The 20,084-nt window shown below is 46.8% G+C and overlaps 1 protein-coding gene across 1 annotated transcript in view; it reads left to right on the top strand.

Annotated features, from left to right (window-relative positions):
* The window catches only part of LOC137437550 (glucoside xylosyltransferase 1), a 31,551-nt gene extending 12,184 nt beyond the window's left edge, over positions 1-19,367 (top strand). The window contains exons 4-6 of the mRNA XM_068131968.2: positions 10,480-10,603; positions 12,109-12,281; positions 14,471-19,367. Of these exons, the coding sequence (XP_067988069.2) occupies positions 10,480-10,603; positions 12,109-12,281; positions 14,471-14,659 (486 nt within the window). The 3' untranslated portion in view covers positions 14,660-19,367. The remainder of the gene's footprint in view (positions 1-10,479; positions 10,604-12,108; positions 12,282-14,470) is intronic.
* The last annotated feature ends 717 nt before the right edge of the window (positions 19,368-20,084 follow it).

The following is a 20,084-nucleotide window of genomic DNA, read 5'->3' as shown; positions in this document are numbered from 1 at the left end:
GTTGTACAGTGCACACTGTACAAGGCCTCAAGACACGACACGGCAAACAGACGATCAATTTATGAAAGATAAACACCGAGAAACAACCAAAGTTGCACACAATAACTTCACACACCGAAAGATAAATACAGTTTCGACAAAATACAATTGTGAACAGACTTAACTTCGAAAAACGTGGAGACCGTGTGGAGCTTCGAAAATCCCTGCCGCCGTCTCCAAGATCTCGCGAGATCCTGAGGTGCAATCCCCTGACGTAGTTAAATGCTGAATAATTACATGTCCATTTCATTGCTACCTAATCGTAATGCAACTTTGTGGTGAATGTTTTCATGTAGGGATCAAACGTGGATGTAACAATCTCGATATCGGGTATGTCCACTTCTGGCCGCAATCACTGCATTGCACTGAAATATGAGCCTGGGGATGGCATTCCATGCCTGAATCGGCTCCTGTTCGAGGTCTTTGAGGGTCTATGGCTGTCTTGGCATGGTTCATACATGACGATCAATGATGTCCAAGAAATGTTCAATTGGATTTGAATCTGGTGGGATGGTAGGCCATGGTGTCATGACATGAATGTTTGCATTGATGAGAACCTTCCTTGTTCAAATGGCCCTGTGAGCAGGAGCCTTATCATGCATAAAGATGATTCTTGGAGCATGTAGTGGAAGGGTTCGGCAACACATGTTACTGCAATATCTCATTAATGTATCGCTCTGCTGTGAGATTGCCATGGATACAGGTAAAGTTGGTGTGAAACGTATCAGCAATACCGCCCCACATCATGACATTTCCATGTCAAAAATTTTCAGCCTCCTGAACTCAGAGTGGGGCATATCGCTCATTGCGTCTTCTGCAGACCTGTGCACGGCCATCTTGCCTTTCAAGGAGAAACCCGGATTTGTCACTGAACGCAATACTTGTCCATTTCCCCCGTGTCTGTCAGACACACTGATATGACCACCGGAAGCATTCTGAGATGTGTCGTGGTGAAAGTCTTGGATTCTGAACAAGTTAATGAGCACGGAGCCACCTCAAGATGGTGTTTACACTTATTGTGTGATCTCCAGGGAGTGAGTTTGCAGTACTCTGGGCTGCTTTAAACTGATTGCATAAATGGGTCGTGTGAAGGTATTGGTCCTGAGTAGGAGGCATTATCCTGGGACATCTACTTCCTGGCATGTCTCTTGGGATCGAGTGGCTTGATAACATATTTTGAGGTCATAAGTGGTTCCTCTCCTTGTGTTAAAAAGCCTTGCAACATGGCCTTTGGGAATGTCTTGTTTGAAGGTGTCCATTATTTAATTCCCCTTATTTTCTGACAGACGTGGCATTGTAATGTAACCGATGCGTTTTTTGGATGATCCACGTGCTGATGTCTCAAAGATTGTTTTCAATTTGCTCAGAAGGCCTCTTGTCACCTCTAAAAAACGATTTGCAAGTTAACACCTAATGTAGTTAACACCTAATGCAACGCTAAGGGTGCATGAGTTGCACGTGCTGAACGATTATTGCATGACGCAATTACATTAGGTGTTAACTTGCAATCATGTGTTCTGCACATCCCTCGTGCCAAAAAGGCACTTGGACCGAATGTTGGAAGACCTTTAACAATTGCATTATTAATTCTACATGTTCGGTTTATTACTTGCAAAATTGAAGATTTTTCAAGTATATTGGTCGGTTGCGTTTGTTATTCTGTCTTTGTTTGTTTGTCACTCGCTGACAGGTCACAATTCTAAACCAATCGTCATCAAACTTTACCAAGTTGTAGAGGTCGTGACGATTGAGAAGCCTATTGATTTTGAGGTCAAAGGTCATCTGGAGGTCAAATTTCTAAAAACGGCATTTAAATCCGATTGACTTGAAAATTGAGCAGTATTTGTACATTGAGTCACTAAATTGGAAAACCAACTATGTTTGAGGTAAAAACGAAGGGGAAGACAGGACCTCTCCTCATAAGGGATAGTTTGCCAGGCAGTGCATGCAGGCTCAAAAGCACACCAGCCAAGTTTATGCTCAAATTTACCTGTTGCGCTGGAGTCCACGAGATGAAGCGACACTCCACCAATCAGGGCCTGAGGAACTTCAGGGGCGCTTGAGGGGCGGAGTAATGGGCTCCACAAATCAGGAGCCAACACACCCTCGAACATTCCCCCCCACCCTCGGTGAGGGTGGACAAAAAGCCATTGTACACATGTTCATTCTCTCTCTCTGCCAGGTTTCACCTAGCACGTGCCTGCATTACTCGCTCTTGGCTCTTTTTGCCGGGTTGATTCAGCACGTGTGCATCCGCTCTCGACTGAACTCTCTCGCAGGCCTCTGCCTCTGCACATGATTGCCCTCTGCTGGCTGCCGGACTCCCTCTCGGTGCACGTGTGCACGACCTCACCTGCCCAAGTCCGTGCTGACGGTCGACCTCACCTGCCCAAGTCCGTGCTGACGGCCGACCTCACCTTCCGAAGTCCGTGCTGACGATTGACCTCATCTGCCCAAGTCTGTGTTAACGATCGACCTCCCCTGCCTGTCCGTGCTGGGATCACCATTACCTGCTCGTGTTGGGAACTGCCGTTTGCTGGCCAAGTGTTCGTTGGTGGAGTCGAGACAAAGGCCGTCGCGAGGAGAGGCATCTGGAACAAAGTGGCCTTTGTGCTAACAGGTTTCCAACGTTCGTTTTCCCCTCCCCTCCCCCGTGAATGTGTGCTGGGCCCATGTAGTGTTTATTTGTTGTAATCGTAATAAGGCATAGAATAAGCCAAGTTTCTGCTTCTTGTCCCTTTTTCTTTCCTACCGATAAGTTTCACTGTAATTATTTGTAAATAAATCAAATCGTTAAACGTTTCCTTTTCTCTCTGTCCGTGATTGTCTTTTCCTTCATTGGTTCACCATTGCTCGCACACAGGTTAACAATCGGCCGTAACAGAATTAGCATTGGCCCGGCGGGTACCAACGGTTGCTCGGCCGTCTAAATTTGGAACCCCTGGCTGTAACATTTTTGGTGTTCAGGAGCGGGATTTTGAACCTCTGGCCACCATAACAGTGTGTGTGTGTGTGTGTGTGTGTGTGTGTGTGTGTGTGTGTGTGTGTGTGTGTGTGTGTGTGTGTGTGTGTGTGTGTGTGTGTGTGTGTGTGTGTGTGTGTGTGTGTACATATAGGACAGACATATATACATATAGGACAGACATATATACATAACTATGTATATATGTAATTATATGTAATTATATGTATATATGTAATTATATGTATACAGTATACAGTCACGTGAAAAAGTAAGTGCACCCCATGTAAAGTTTTGACTTTTTCAACATATTTCAACATACAGCTATTTGATCTTCATTTCAACAATATTGATAGATAAAGGTGATATAATACAACAAATATCATGAAACATTTACATTTTGTAGTTCATTGTATAATTTAAATAAATATAAATGCAAATTTCGCATGTGGAAAAAGTAAGTACACCCCTACATTTATCACTACTTCAAATACCTAAAATTAGAATCAGGTGCACCAGCTCAGGTGCAAATGATTAGAACATCGTTGGAGAGGATCTTGGAGGAACCTGTCTTATTTAAACCTCAGACATTTAGTTTGGTTTGCTCTTTGTTGTTGAAGTGTGCGGAGTCACCATGTCTAGATCAAAAGAGCTCTCTGAGGCCTTCAGAAAGAAGGTTATAGATGCCTACAAGCCTGGGAAGGGATTTAAAAAGATCTCCAAACAATTTGAAATCAATCATTCGACTGTCCGGAAGATCATCTACAAGTGGAGAAGATTCCAAACAACTGCCAACTTGTTCAGGCCAGGCCGCCCCCAGCAAGTTCAGCCCGAGAGCAGACCGCACGATGCTGAAAGAAGTCTCTAAGAACCCCAGAATGTCATCACGAGATCTACAGGTAGCTCTTGCCACTGTTGATGTCAACGTGCACGGGTCTACCATTAGAAAGAGGCTGCACAAATTTGATCTACATCGGAGGTGTGCCAGGAAGAAACCTTTGCTGTCCAGAAAGAACATCAGGGCAAGACTAAAGTTTGCCAATGAACAACAGGCAAAGACCAGCACTTCTGGAACAATGTGCTCTGGGCAGATGAGTCAAAGGTAGAGCTATTTGGCCACAGTACCAGAAGACATGTTTGGCGAAAACCAAAGACAGCATTTGACCACAAGAACCTGATACCAACTGTAAAGCATGGTGGTGGAAATATTATGGTTTGGGGCAGCTTTGCTGCATCAGGGCCTAGGCAACTCACCACCATATAATCCACTATGAATTCTTCATTGTACCAGAGCGTGCTTGAGGGTAATGTGAGGCCATCTATCGGAAAGTTGAAGCTCAACCGAAGGTGGACCTTGCAACATGACAATGACCCTAAACACCAGTAAATCCACCAAGGGGTGGCTGAAAAGAAAGAAATGGAGGGTTCTGGAATGGCCAAGTCAAAGCCCGGATCTAAATCCCATCGAGATGTTGTGGGGGGATTTGAAACGAGCTGTGCATGCAAGAAACCCCTCAAACATCGCACAGCTGAAAGAATTCTGCATGGAGGAGTGGGCAAAAATTTCTCCCAGTCGGTCAGAGACTGGTAGACAGTTATAAGAAACGCCTACTTTAGGTTGTTTCTGCCAAAGGGGGCAATACCACTGTTGTGGAAAACCAATCGAGTCCACAACTTTAGTCCATCTGTTGGTTTAATTCCATTAAGACCTTTGACATCATTCTGTAAATACAGGAAATGCAATAGGAATAAGGTTTGGCATCACATAGGTCAATCCATAACATTCAATGCAAGCAAGCTTAATATTCTATGCAGGCGTACTGTTAGCGAGTCTACTAGGTGTAACATGTCATAGGAGAAGTCCCCTGAGCACCGGCCGCATCGGGTCTTATAGCCGCGCCCCTAGCGGTGTCAGCGAGCAGCAAGCATCACCTGGGTTCAGCATTAATACGAATACGATTTCACTACATTCTCCCCACCGTTAGAATTACACTGCAGAGAGGCTAGAATCAAGCGAGCGTCAGCATTAACAGGGTGTGGAATATGGTATCAGTCGGCCCAACCGTACCGGTCCGGGCGGCGAATTTCTCTGCCAGCACGCGTCCGAAATTCCCCGGGTACGGCATCACGTATCCCAGAGACCCCGGCGTCGGAGGAGCTACCGGAGTCAGGTGACGAAGGGGGTACCGCCAAGCCTTCGGGCATGGGTAGATGTGGCGAAGGGAGGGTCGGCAGACTTTCAGCGACGGAAGCGTCAGAAGAGTCCATAGTCTCATAGATTGGTTCGATCGGTTCGTCCGATTCCCTACAAGGGTCGGCGACCCCACATGGGGCAAGATGACGTACGGAGACAGTGGTCTCATGTCCATCAGCCGTCATCACACGAGCATGCTCAGGATTAGCCTGGAGTATCTGCACTTTGTCCACTAAGGGGTCGTACTTGCTTGTGCGAACCGCCCGTTTGAGGTAGGCCGGCCCGGGCTCAGCGAGCCAACTGGGTAAAGACCGTATACACCCCGTGCTCCTTGGGTGGTGGAAAAGTCTCTCGTGGGGAGTCTGGTTGGTGGCCGTACACAGTAGAGCCCTGATCGAGTTCAACGCCGCAGGTAGCGACCAAGCCCATTTATCGAGGCCCCGGCCGAGGGTCCGGAGGTTGAGCATGATGGCCCTCCATATAATCCCGTTGAAGCGTTCGATCTGCCCATTTGCCTGGGGTCTGTACGGCGTGGTGTAACTAGAAGCGATGTTATTTTGGAGCAGATAGCCTCGCACTTCCTGAGACAAGAAGACCGCACCCCGATCAGTATGCACATAGGCCGGGTACCCGAACATAGACAACAAATTCTGTAAGCATCGCATTACCGTGGCAGCAGTCATGTCCACACACGTATAAAAAAAAAAAAAAAAAAAAAATGTCCACGTACGTATAAGTACGTACAAAAATGTCCACGCACGTATAAGCGAAGGGAAATCGCGAGTACTCATCGACGATAGTGAGCAGATAGCGAGAGTTACTCGACACCGGCAATGGGCCCTTGAAATCCATCGCCAAGCGTTCCCATGGCCTCGTAGCCCTAACCAGAGTCCCCATGGGAGGGTTATAGAAACGCGGTTTGATTTCCGCGCATATAGCGCAGTCGCGTCAGATACGGCGGATATCGTCAATCGAGTATGGTAGATTGCCGCGCCGCACAAAATGAGCAAAACGCGTTACGCCTAGATGCCCCGCAGTGGCATGCAGCACGCGTAGGCCCTCCAAAGTGGCGATACCCGCGCACGTAACCGGTCTCGATAAGGCGTTGGCGGCCTGGTTATCCTTCCCCGGGCGGTATTTGATAGTGTAGCAGAAGTCGGCAAGCTCTATACGCCAGCGAGTGATTTTCTCATTCTTAATGCGCTGGGCGTGTAAGGTGTCGTACATGAACGCAACACTTTGCTGGTCCGTGATGATTTGGAAACATCGCCCGAGTAAGTACGGGTGCCATCGCCGAATAGACTCGACGATCGCATACGCTTCCTTTTCGACAGACGAATGTCTCCGCTCAGCGGAGGTAAGAGTCCGTGAAAAGAAAGCCACCGGACGCCCTCCTTGGGAGAGGGTCGCCGCGATGGCCTGATCCGAGGCATCACTTTCGAGGACGAAAGATCCGCGATCGTCGATCGTCGCCACAGCGGCACTGGCGATGTCGGCCTTAAGGCCTCCAAAGGCCGCCAATGCGGCCGGACGCAGAGGGAATGTGTCGCAGGCCACAAGGGGGCGAAGTTTCGCGGATAAATTTTGGACCCATTTTGAGTAATGGGCGAATAGCCCGAGGGCGCGCTTCAGGGACGCCCGATCGCTGGGAGGGGCCATGTCGAGCAAAGGTCGCAGACGCTCCTTATCCGGAGCGACAGAGCCATGGGTCACGGTGTACCCCAGAAGATCTATCTTGCGTCGAGAGTATTGACACTTAGCCTCGTTCATGGTTAAGTGATACCTCTGCGCGACCTCGAGGAAGCGCTTCAAATTAGCATCATGGTGCCCTTGGTCATACCCACAAACCGTAAGATTGTCTAGGTAGACGAAAACATCGGTTAAATTCTCCCTTGCAATGAGGTCATCCATGGCCCTCTGGAAACAGGAGACCCCGTTCGTCACCCCAAAAGGCAATCGAGTAAACTGGTACAACCGTTGCCCCGACTCAAATGCGGTATAGATACGATCTGCCCTAGAGATAGGGATCTGATGGTACGCACTACGGAGATCGAGAGTGCTGTAGACCGAGTACTGGGCCACCTGTCGCACCAGCGCGTCCATCCCCAGAAGGGGGTAGGCATCCAGCTGTGTAAAGCGGTTAATCGTTTGGGAATAGTCGATTACCATGCGTCTGCGGTGTGCATCGCTTCGCACCACCAAGACCTGGGCTCGCCACGGCGACCGGCTAGGTTCTATGATACCGTCTTTCAAGAGCTGAGCCGTTTCGTCCGCAATGAATTGCATGTCTGCTCGAGAGTAGCGCCGTGATTTTACCGCTACAGGGGTACAGTCGGAGGTTAGATTGGGGAACAGCGAAAGCGGCTGGATTTCCATTTTCGCTAGGGCACACACAGCAAGCGCGTCAGCCCCCCACAACAAGCGTGTCAGGCCCACCAAACTCCATTTCCAGACGTCCATGTCGCTTAAGAAAATCGTGTCCTAACAGAATATCAGCACATAAAGCAGGTAAGACCATGAGGTGTACATCTGGGAAAACCCATCCCTTTATCATGAGTTTCAATCGGCATTCCCCCTTCGTGCTGAGTCGAAGTCCCTGGGAAGCCATGAAGATCCGTCTCGTAGACCTCAAGACCTGCCAACCATGCCTGTGCACTAGTTGCTGGTCGATAAAACTATCCGTAGACGCTGTATCCACCAAGGCACGCACACAATGGCCCTCGACCATGAGGGGAATAAGGGCTTGAGCCAGGCCGGACGAGCCTGCTGGGAGTGGGACCGAACCTTCCGAGTGGGTCGGCCTCGCCTCGCGGGTGGATCCTATGCCAGCGGCAGTTTTCCGGGCGTCAGGGGGTGCCCGTGGAGTCTCCTATAAGTTGTCAGGGTGTGTTCCCATGCAATCTGCAGTTTTGCGGTCGTTGCCGGAGTATTCGTTGTTCATGGGGAATCCGTTAAAGCCATCAGAGAGCTTTCCCATGCATTCCGTTGCTTTGCGATTCAAAATCGCCGTTTGATGAGTATGGGCCTCCGTAGTATTCGAAATTGCCGTTTGACGAGTATGGGCCACCGTAGTTGGTACCGAACTCGTGTCGCCGCCAGTGGACGCTGTACACTCTTGAGAGACATGACGAGAACGTACCGCTGGGGCTTGGTGAGGCTCCAAAGCCCCTCGCGTGGCCCGGAGTCTGGTCAAGGACGCATGTGCCGTGCCCGATTGAGGATGAGACTGTTGTGGCTGTTCGGTGTCTCTCGCTAAGGTCGATTGAGCGACCAGGGGCCTGCGAGGAGGGACCCTGTCCATCAAAGCCGGGTAAGGCGCCGTGTTCCGAGCTCGGCTCGTGGGCTCTGCAATGTGCCCATTCAAGGTCGCGTGCGGCCGCGAGCCACGTGCGGTTTTCCGGCACACTTTTGCCTAGTGCCCCTTTTGCGAGCACAAATGGCATATGGCGTCCCGAGCCGGACACACTGTCCGGAGATGTCGTTGCCCCCCAGAGAAGTAGCATGTGGCTCCGCGTACGGCTTTGGGTCTGGTCGTAGCGGCAGCCATCAGGACCGGATCCTCCTCCGGAGCATCCTGGAGTTCCGCGAGCAGTTCCGCTCCCTCGGCGGTAGCACTCTCCGGCCGTGCGTGTAGCGAGGTTCCCGCCCTGAGGCGCGTGCGATCATAGGCGTTCGACTGCAACCGCGCTTCAGTGTGTACCTTTCCTTGCTCGAGTGCCGCCGTGAAGGTCAGGTCGGTCTTCTCCAAAAGTTTGAGCCTTAGGTCCTGAGAGGAGACTCCGGCGACGAAAGCGTCTAGGAGAAGGTCATCCTGAGCCTGCTTGTGAGTCCGTGGCTCCCGGGTGCTGTTCAGCAGGAGTTGCCGGAGCTCCTGGGCATAGTGATCCATCGGCTCGTTGGGTTGCTGGCGTCGTGATAATAGCAAATGCCGAGCATACACCGGGCTCTTTTCCTTTATGTACAATCGCTTGAGCTCCTCAATAGGGAGGTCATACGTCGCACATCGTGCAATACTGTTGTACACCTTGTAGTCGACTTTGGAGTGCAGCGTTGCTAGCTTTGTGGCAGCCGTCGGCTCGGTCTCAGGCTCAGCGAAATGGTTCTCCAAAGTTTTCAGCCAGTGCTTCAGTTGCAATCCACTGTCCGAGGCTTGCGGGTCGGCGCAGAATTGTGTGACCAACAGCGTCTTGTTGCCAGCCATGTCCGTAGATCTTTAATGGAATTAAGTGTTGTGGAAAACCAATCGAGTCCACAACTTTAGTCCATCTGTTGGTTTAATTCCATTAAGACCTTTGACATCATTCTGTAAATACAGGAAATGCAATAGGAATAAGGTTTGGCATCACATCGGTCAATCCATAACATTCAATGCAAGCAAGCTTAATATTCTATGCAGGCGTACCGTTAGCGAGTCTACTAGGTGTAACATGTCACAGGAGAAGTCCCCTGAGCACCGGCCGCATCGGGTCTTATAGCCGCGCCCCTAGCGGTGTCAGTGAGCAGCGAGCATCACCTGGGTTCAGCATTAATACGAATACGATTTCACTACAACCACCTATTAGAGCCAAGGGTGTACTTACTTTTTCCACATGCGAAATTTGCATTTATGTTTATTTAAATTATACAATGGACTACAAAATGTAAATGTTTCATGATATTTGTTATATTATATCACCTTTATCTATCAATATTGTTGAAATGAAGATCAAATAGCTGTATGTTGAAATATGTTGAAAAAGTCAAAACTTAAATGGGGTGTACTTACTTTTTCACATGACTGTATACACGCATGTGTATATAATATTTTATGTGTATATATTCAGTAACACCTCTATTTCGGATTTAACGGCCCAAATTTTAAATTTTCGGATTTAACGGCTCAGCCATTTACCTTCAACTCTCCTCCTAAACCACTGATCACACAAAGTTGAAAATGGTACCATGCTGATTGTGAAGTGCAGTACAGGATGAATATATTTTTTTGATTTTGGACAAAAACATTCATTATTCACATCAATAAATGTCCAGACAAAGTAAGCATGAACTATGCTTCTCGTGGTTTGGCGACAAGTCATGAGACGCTGCTGATTGGCTGTGCGAGGGTAGCTGCACTGTGATTGCCTCCCAAAAAATGATGTCTGTACACCTTTATTGCACCTGTATTCCGTTCTTAAAATGTAAAAATAAGAAGGTTAGAGATAGAAATGACGAAACAAAATGTGTGTCCGGTGCTACGGGACTGTGCGCATGCATGTTATTGTTATTTATTTATTTTTGTTTGCAGACTGACATGAGTCCTTTGCGCTTGCATTGGGATGAAGTGCTTTGGCCGCTGTTTCGTAAATATCGTTTCAACATTACATGGGGTGATCAGGACCTGATCAACATCATCTTCCACTTCAACCCAGGTGTGAATGATTAAAATATGGACTTCAACCCAGGACAAGCAAAATGTAAGGATCTGTTTAAATTAATTAAAGGTGTATAGGAATGTGAAAGAGGTGGGGGTTAGGGTTCAAGTCTAGCCTTTGTCTAGGCCACTCAAGGACGTTCATGTTCTTGTTCTGAATCCATTTCAATGTTACTTTGGCTGTATGCTTGGGGTCATTGTCTGTTGGAATGTAAATCTTTGCCACAGATGTTTTGCACTCTGAAGCAAGTTATCCTCAAGGATTTGCCTATATTTGGCTCCATTCATTCTTTTCTCTATTCTTTTTGTTTCATTGTTTCCACAAGTCCCTCAGTCCCTGCCGCTAAAAAGCATCCCCATAGCCAATTCGTGTATTTTGGTAGAACAGAGTAGATGGAAAGGAGGATTGGTGGGGGGTTTGATGTCAGACTGGCAGGATAGCTCAGACTGAGTGTATTTCCAGAGTATGCTGTTCTTAGGGTGTAATAATGTGTTTACATTTGTCTGTGAGTACTCACGTGGGCACCTTTGAAGAATTCCACAGCAGTACTCGCTCGGAGATATCCACTCACTAAGCCTGGTGTTGGCTTAACGGTTAAGGTGGCTGGCTTGAGATCTTAGGGTCCTGAGTTTGAGCCCCTGTCCACTCATTGAATTAACACTAGGTGGGTTAACTCAGCCTGTCATCCTTCTGAGGTCGGCAAAACGAGTACCAACTGACTGGTAATTGGGGGGAGGAGACATTTCATCAGCAGCACAGCCACGTCCCCAGAAAATGATGTAGCCCAGCAGCCACAGGCTGCATACAAACCAACAACCACTCACTCTGCCGTAGGCACGTTTGGCAGGAAATCAGTTTTACGGGGAACCACAAGGGAACAAACAACCTGTGATAACAAAAAAAACACTTCACAATGAAACAGAAAACCAAATACTGCATTGTAGTCATTAGAAGGAACCACAAAAAGGTAAAGAGCAATGATTGAGTCATCAGGAGGAATCTGGATATGATTCGGGTTTCAGCCGCTACTCCTCTACCCTCAAACCCACCCAGGCGCAGCGAAGTGAACCTTCCAGAAAAAAAAAAATCTGCAAGAATTCACTTCTCCAACGACAGGTAGATAAAGAAAGAAAGAAATAAGCAAGAATTTAAATGAATAAGGAGAAATATGAAAAAGTAGAAAGAAATGTGAAAGGAACAAAGATCCCTAACTCGTAGCTTTAGCTCCTTCCTAGCTCTAACTCCTAGCCCTAACTAGCTTCTAGATCAACTTGGTATTATTCCTGAAATGTGATCCTATACTAACCAAAATGGAGGTGGATTATTTGAGCCCAGGAAGGGCTCGGTTCCACCTTCTGAAATCCACAAATGGAGATTACAACTAACGGGATATTTTAAGATCACACTGACGGCGATCACTTGGGGACAGTTTAAGATGCCAGATCTAGTACTCACTTGGAAACATCCTCTTCCATCATTGGCTTTTCCCTTGTGCATTCCAGAGTTCCTCTATGAGTTTGATTGTGCCTGGAACTATCGGCCAGACCACTGCATGTACGGAAGCGCTTGCCCTGCAGCTGAAGACAAGGGAGTGTCCGTGCTGCATGGAAACCGTGGCGTGCTTTACGATGCAAAGAATCCTGCATTTCGTGCCATATATCAGGCACTACGAGATGTAAGTATCACTTTAAATAAGTTTGAAAAAATAGTGATTCATTCCTGAAATGCTTCTCATTTCATGATGTCAGACGGTGAGAATTTTGTTGAAAAATTGTTAACATACAAAACAACATAATTATCTCAAAGTAATCTTCCATGATGGGAGAGCAAGGCCTCTGTGCTGCCTGACAGTGGGTTTGATTCAGTTTTATCACAGTCAATTTGAAGAATAACTAAAAACTAGAGCGGCACTTAGTAGAGCACACACCTCCGCGAGGATGAACAGTTTACGTTTTGTATCCTACTGAGAGGCCTGCTCTGGATTCGACATGAACCATAATCTAATCGGCTTGTTCTTGTCACCTACCCATCTCATCCACCAAGTTTTGTCATAACTCGTCCGCTACTTCCTGAGATAGCGTGTGATTATATACATCATTGTTGGCCCCATATCTCAATGGTGAAGAATCATTTAAAATTCTGGTAGCCCGATCTGGATTTGGATCTTCACCCAAATCGAATAAATTCTTCCTTGACACACACCCAACTCGTCCACCAAGCTTCATCCAAATCCATCCATAACTTTTTGAAATACCATGCTGTACTTGTAAAAAGCCCGTACTAGTAAAACGCCCATTAAAAATTACGGGTTGGAACAGTCTATTCGATGGTGCAACTTCTTGAGCATGCCAAAGTCTGAAGCCTCGGCCTAGTGTCAAAAAAAACCAAAAAAAAAAAACACCTTTAGAGGCCATTTTTCCCCGCAAGCGGGGGTTGGCCTTTTTCGGGAACTGTGGTTGTTGTTGTTTTTCGGTCCCCTTTTTTGAAGCAATGTTTTACGGCCGGATGCCCTTCCTGATGCCAACCCTTTTTGCCGCCTTTAACGACAAGCAGGGAACAGGTGTGCTTATATCTTCTTTATTTATTAGACATCCTATGGATGAAAATGAACATTTGTTTTACTCTGCGTATGTTGCCCATCACTTGCTGCAAATTTCACCTCCCTGCACCTTGTATTTATCAGTTTTTAAAAAAAACTCTTCTGTACACCGCCCTTGAGGCCCAGTTTGCAAGCCTCCGTCTACAATTCCAAGAGAAGAGACAAAATTACTCTTTCATGGAAAATGTTTTTCGAGTTTGTTTTATCCTCAGCAATAGACCATAGCGAACACACATTCATGTTAAAACATTGGCCTTTAAAACCTACCCTTATGAAGGGGGACAGACATCTGTACAAACACACAAACTGACATTGTGTTTTATGTGGTACATATCGTTTTTGGCTGAATCTCTCAATAGTAAAGAATCGCTTAAAAAATTCTAGTATCTGGATCCAGATATTCTCCAAAATCAAATTCTTTTAGACAAACCCAACCTCTCCACCTAATTTTGTCCGAATCCGTCCACAACGTTTTGATATATCGATATATCCTGTTCACAGGCAGACAAACAAACAGACAGACAGGGGTGAAAGCATAACCTCCATCCACCTTTGGTGGCGGGGGTAAACACACCCCGATATAACGAAATCTTGGCTCATGGAAGGGTAAGGCGCTTCAGTGCCAGTATGAGTATGGTGGATGTTAAAGATGCCATGGTGTCCTTTGCACAGAGTAGGCCAGGTTTCGCAGACACCCTGGTCAAATTGTAAATTCCTGCCCTGAATTGTGGCTGGGAAGGCAACTGCAAACCACCTAAAGCAACCCTTGCCCAGGCAATGCTTCAGCAGTAGTGACTCTCTGCAAAGAGTATGGTACATTGATGAGGACTATGTTGACTATATTGAGGTGTCGATGTTTTTCAAGTTGAGCAAATAGTATCTGGTTCCGAGGAGTACTATATTTTTAAACGCTCAAAATATTGCATTTTCTGGGTTAAAGTGTTGCTCGATCAATTTGAATGCCATGTGGTGAAGCAATCGGATCTAAAAGCAATATTAAACTGATAACTCTTTGATTTTGCTTTGTTGAAAGAGGTAAGCTCTGTCCCGTGTTTAAACGGACAGGTAAATTCTACAAGCAAAAACAATGACAAAAGGTGTCTTTTTATCCACTGTGTTCCAAGTGTGTGTTAATGTTCTTTTTGCTAATCTTTATCTCAAGACTGCAAAGTGATTGTAATTTTTCAAAGTGTGGTGCACAGCTGTTTCCTGTTGCCAGAGCACAGTAAGAAATCTTCATTCTTCATCTTTGTGCATCTGTACAGTTTCCTTGGGGTGGAGATGTTGTGCAAGACCTCCTGGATCCTTTGGACCAAGCACTCTCTTCTGCAGAGAACACGCAGTGTGGTCGGTTGTCAGCTCAGTTCACCCAGGGTCTGCGCCGGACTATCGTGGGCTATAGGGCCGGATGGTTTGGCCGGAGAGACGTATTTGGGGATGTCTCCAAAGTTTAGGCCACAAGTTGAGGCCTTTTGCAAAACAGTCATGTTTTGAAGGCTGATGGGTTTGTTTTTGTTATTATCTCTGCTCATGACAAAAATAACAAATAGCCCCGCGTGGGCTGACTGTCATCTCTTGAGGTTGTAGTTCAGAACACTGCTGATTTTGGGGGGCCCCCTTGATCTCTTGGGAGGCCCCCTGATACAAAATCGAAACATCTAACACCGGGCGATCCTGTGGACCATTGAGTAGAAGGGCTGTATCGGGTTTCAGCAATTGGTTGGTAAATAAGGGATCCGAAGTTTGGATGTTAACCCCCCCTGGGAGTCCCCATGATCCGCAATCGAAATATCGAAGCCTGAGCGATTGTGAGGCCTGCCGTCTTGTATTTATGTGTCAAGTTTCAGAACAATCAGCCCGGTGACAATGGAGGAGTAGCAAAAAGAGCAAAAAGTTAACAGACGGACATCAGGATATCACGACCCATTTTATAAGTTGATCTCTTCAAGAATCAAGAGAGAAGGCCTTAAAAACAGAGCGAAGTCGATGGCGCGCCATCGCAAATCCCCACGCCTCCCACCTACAGTAAAGTTGAAAGATGCCAAAATGTTCCACCAGAAATGACCCAATATCAAATTTGGAGTTTAAAAATGCTTCTATTTAGACACCTGTGGCCCTATGTCCCCCTCAGCTCTCTCTGGGCTCTGTCCCGCAAATATTCCTACAGGTCGCACAAGATCTGCCTGCAACCCTCTAATGGTTAAACTGCCAAAATCAAGACTCTCTGCTCACCTTCACTCCTTCATTCCTCTTTTCTCCCACCTCTGGAACAAACTCCCTCACTCTCTTCAATCCCAATCCACCCTCCAGGTCTTTAAAACAGCTGTTCACCACCATCTCTAATTATCTTCCCCCATCCGAAACCTTTTTTTTTTTCCTTTTTTTTTTGTGTACAGAGTCGAGGCTCGTGAAAGAGCTAACATTTATCAAACAAACAAATCAAACAAACAAGCAAACAAAGTATATAAAAAGGGGAGCGGTCGACAAGATGGGGAGAGAAGGGGAGGAAGCACACAAACACAACATTTGAGAGCAGGAACATCGGGAGATGTTTTTGGAGGGAGAGGGCCTGGGGAGAGGCAGGATAGGTATAAAACGCAAGGACACCAAGGACGTCCAGGAAAGAAGTCAAAAGTCACCTCAAAAAAGTGGATTTGGGGTGAAATTAGCGGGGGTAGAAAAGATCAAGGTTTTGGATTGGGGAAGATAAGAGATGGTGGTGAACAGCCGTTTTAAAGACCTGGAGGGAGGAGTGGGCTTGAAGAGAGTGAGGGAGTTTGGTCAAGAGGTGGGAGAAAAGAGGAATGAAGGAGTGAAGGTGAGCAGAGAGTCTTGATTTTGGCAGTTTAACCATAAGAGCGTTGCAGGCAGATCTTGTGCGACCTGCAGGAATATTTGGGGGACAGAGCCCAGAGAGAGCTGGGGGAGCAAGGCCGGAGAGGAGTCGGTAGAAGACGGAAAGACCACCAACCTGCCTGCGGTGATTAAGTGAAAGGCCCTCGGAGATAGCGTCATCGCGGGAGATTCCAATGATTCTGAACGCTTTGGTTTCAACAGTGTGAAGACGAGCTAGGTGTGAGGCAGGAGCACCAGCCCAGAGGGGAGAGCAGTACTCCATTGAGCTGTGGATGAAAGCCTTGTATGTGGTGAGGAGCTCAGGTGTGCCAAGGAAGGACTTCGCACGACGGAGGATGCCCAGTCGGCGACTGGCTTTGGAGGCCAGCGTGGAAATGTGGTTTTCCCAGGAAAGACCATGGCAGATAGTGAGACCAAAAAGCTTGAGTGACAGAACTTATTGGAGAGGATTATTCAGAAAGTAGATGGGAGGGTTGTCCAGTCAGTCTTTTCGGAGAGACATCGTAAGAGTGTGAGATTTGTCAGGATTGAAAGACATGTTCCACTTGTTTGCCCAGTCTGTGATTTTGTCCAGGTCTGCAGAGAGTGAGGAGGCCGCAGACTGCCGATCTGAGGGATGAGGAATGGAGCGGCATAGAGTGGAGTCATCAGCAAAGAGATAGAGAGGATTTTCAAGAGAGTCAGAGAGATCATTGATGAAGACCAGAAAAAGCACAGGGCCCAGAACACTGCCTTGGGGAACTCCAGCCTGAACAGGAAGAGGAGATGAGAGAAACCCATTCAGGGCCACACGTTGATGACGGCTAGAGAGGAAGTCTGCCAGCCATGCGTGGAGATTTCCATGGATACCAAAGGAGGAGAGTTTGGTGAGCAGAGCGGGGTGCCAGACCGTATCGAAGGCACGTGATATGTCGAGGGAGACAGCTCTAATTTCCTTTTTGGCATTGAGGACCTCCATCCATTGTTGAGACAGCAGAAGCAGCATGTCCAGAGTAGAGTGACCTGGTCTGAAACCAAATTGATGATCAGAGATCAAGCCATTGGAGAAGAGGAAAGATTTCATATCTGAAGCAATGATGGATTCCGTGACTTTGCTGATAATTGGGAGAAGGCTGATTGGTCTGTAGTTGCTAGGATCTGTTTTTGCACCTTTTTTGTGCAAAGTGGTGATGTTGGCTGATTTCCAAGCAGATGGCGGTTGACCTTGAGCAAAAGAGAGGGTGAAGAGAACAGAGAGAGGGAGTGAAAGAGCGGAAGAACAGGATTTTAGGACCCGTGGGCTGATGCCGTTAGGTCCAGTTGCAGAATCTTGATCTTTTCTACCCCCGCTAATTTCACCCAAATTCCACTTTTTTGAAATACCAACTTCTATCCTGGAAGTCCTTGGTGTCCTTGTGTCTTATACTTCTCCCACCCCCCCCCCCTTCCCATGCCTCCTCCCCCCAAGCCCTCTCCCTCCCACACATCTCCCTGCTCTCAAATGTTGTGTGCTCTCAAGTGTTTGTGTGCTTCCCCTTCTCTCCCCATCTTGTCTTGCGCTCCCTCTTTTTATATATTTTGTTTGTCTGGTTGATTTGTTTGTGAAGTAAATGTCAGCTCTTTCATGAGCCTCGATTCAGTACACCAAAAAAAAAAAAAAACGCTGGGCCATGAACCAGGGGTTAAATGCAAAAAAAGTTTCATCTTTTTTTCGTTCCCCAACATTTATTGCATAAACAGTTTAATAAATATATGAAAATGTGCCCATAATTGCATATTTTGGTATTTGACCTTGTGACCCTGCACCAGGGCTCTAAGGGGTGGAGCCAGAAATTATACTGGTCTCGCACCTTCTTGCTCTCGCACCTACGTACTCACGGGGGCGTAAACTTGCTACATTACCTGGATCCTTAGCTGCAATCAGTAGCCAAGCCTGTGTGGGGCCTGGAACGGGACCTGTGTGGGGCCTGGAACGGAACCTGTGTGGGGCCTCGAACGGCACCTGTGTGGGGCCTGGAACGGGAAGAGAGTGTGTGCACGTGCTTCCTGTTACTTCCTTCAAAGCCCTTTCTTAAAATCTTTGTTTTCCCTTCTTTCCTCGCAACTCCTTACTCCCACTCATATCTCCTTCTCCAAGGGCCTCATCCCCGCTTCCCCAGATCCCTGATCTCACTCCTGAAGTTTGCTGATAACCTTTGCACAGCTAGCGCCATTTTTGATATGAACAACTTACATTCCTTTCACGGGAAAGGTGTGCTTCATGCACAGGTGCCAAACACTGATGTAACACCACTGCCATTGGTGATGGAAAGGTGGTTTGAGGTTGTATGTAGTCGTGCGTACTCATGTGCTCGCACACACCAACATGTCATGTGCACGCATATGCATGCTAACCAACATGTTTTTTTATTTTATTTTATAAGTATTCTATCACCTTTGTCAGGAGAACAAAAGGTATCCATTTTTCTGTTCTGAGGTGCTCTTGTAAGACTTAAACATTCATGTCATCACAGAAGATGAAAATTCGACATTTTGTGTCGATAATAAAATGCTTTATTAACAATTTGTGTGTGATGCCCTGGTGTTGGCTTAGCGGTTAGGGTGCCGGCTTGGGATCCTAGGATCCTGGTTTCGAATCCCGGTCGATCGCTGAATTAACGCCAGGGGGGTTGACTCAGCCTGTCATCCTTCCGAGGTCGGCAAATTGAGTACCAGATTGCTGGGATGAATGATCACGGTGTGTACCCCGATTTAGAATAGGTACACCGTATCCTTGCGCATCGTAAGAGCGTGACCAAGGGTTGGCGTCAGGAAGGGCATCCGGCCATAAAAACATTGCCTCAAACAGGGAACCATGATTGTCATGGGGCCGCTACAAGGCTAACCTCCGCTCTAGCGGGGAAAATGGCCTTAAAACGATCATTCATTCATTTCATTCAACAATTTGTGTGTGAGCGTGAAAAGGGAATTCACCAACTACAAGCCTGAAATACTTGAATCGAGTAAATCTGCATTTTGAGCACATTTCTGCTCTGGACTGTCTTGGTTACAATAGATGTGGACATTGCCAATTTGGCAACAGCATTTTAAACTCACTTTTCAGTTCAAGATGCATTATGCATTTATATTGGACGAATCTAGGGCTGATAGTAAAATGTTGTTGTGCATCCAATTTTGAATAAAGCTTGCTGTGCTGGTCTTTTGTGCCACAGCAACATAGTGACATGACATATTGTTTTTAAGGATTTGTAATGATGGGTTGATTTATTGTGGTTGTGCAGCACTGATTTGTTTTTCCGTAGTGTAAATAAAATATGGTTCGTTTTAGTTGTATGCGTGGTTTTATTTTTTTCTTCTCATTTCACCATGCAGGAGACGTCGGCCGTGGGGAAAGAAATATATGAAAGATGGATTTGGCCTAGCAATACCTGCTTATTATCTTCACACATTCCCGAAGTGATGGGTGAGACTGTTGTAATCTGTCTGTTGGTGAGAGAGAGCGAGTGTTTGGGTGTGCGAGTCCACACACCAATTAAATGTAATACAGCGTCTGCGACCACAAAAAAATAGTTTTGAGACAAAATTTGCAGTATTTCTCTCAGGCCTTGCAGCGGACATCTGGCTCTAGGCTCGACAAATGCCCATGGACAGTCTTGGTCACATTTTGAGCTGGTGGACGACCTCATAGCCTCACACGTTCCCATAGAAAGACGAAAAATAAATCCTCTCGGCATATGTTTTGGTGATGGTCAATATTTCAGTTACTTTTGGTAGTGAAGCAGCAGTGTCTAGATTTCCATGTCATTTATGTATCTGCAATAAATAACATTCTGAAATGTGTCCAAAAATCAAGGCCATCAAGCACATCACCCAAAACGAGATCCCTAGGCAATGCGGATATTTCGATTGTGTGTCATGTCACTTACAATCGTGTTTTGTTGTAAATGTTCTCATTAAATCAATGTGAAACCTAACAGTATCTCCATAATAGGATTAGTGTTCAACTTGATGTCATTACAGCTGTCGATGACATTTCCCTGATGT

The sequence above is a fragment of the Myxine glutinosa genome, chromosome 12 (assembly GCF_964187855.1).
Source record: "Myxine glutinosa chromosome 12, kmMyxGlut1.1, whole genome shotgun sequence".
Taxonomy (NCBI): Eukaryota; Metazoa; Chordata; class Myxini; order Myxiniformes; family Myxinidae; genus Myxine; species Myxine glutinosa.
Note: the sequence above shows the minus strand (reverse complement) of the source record. Positions and strands in the feature narration are given on the sequence as shown.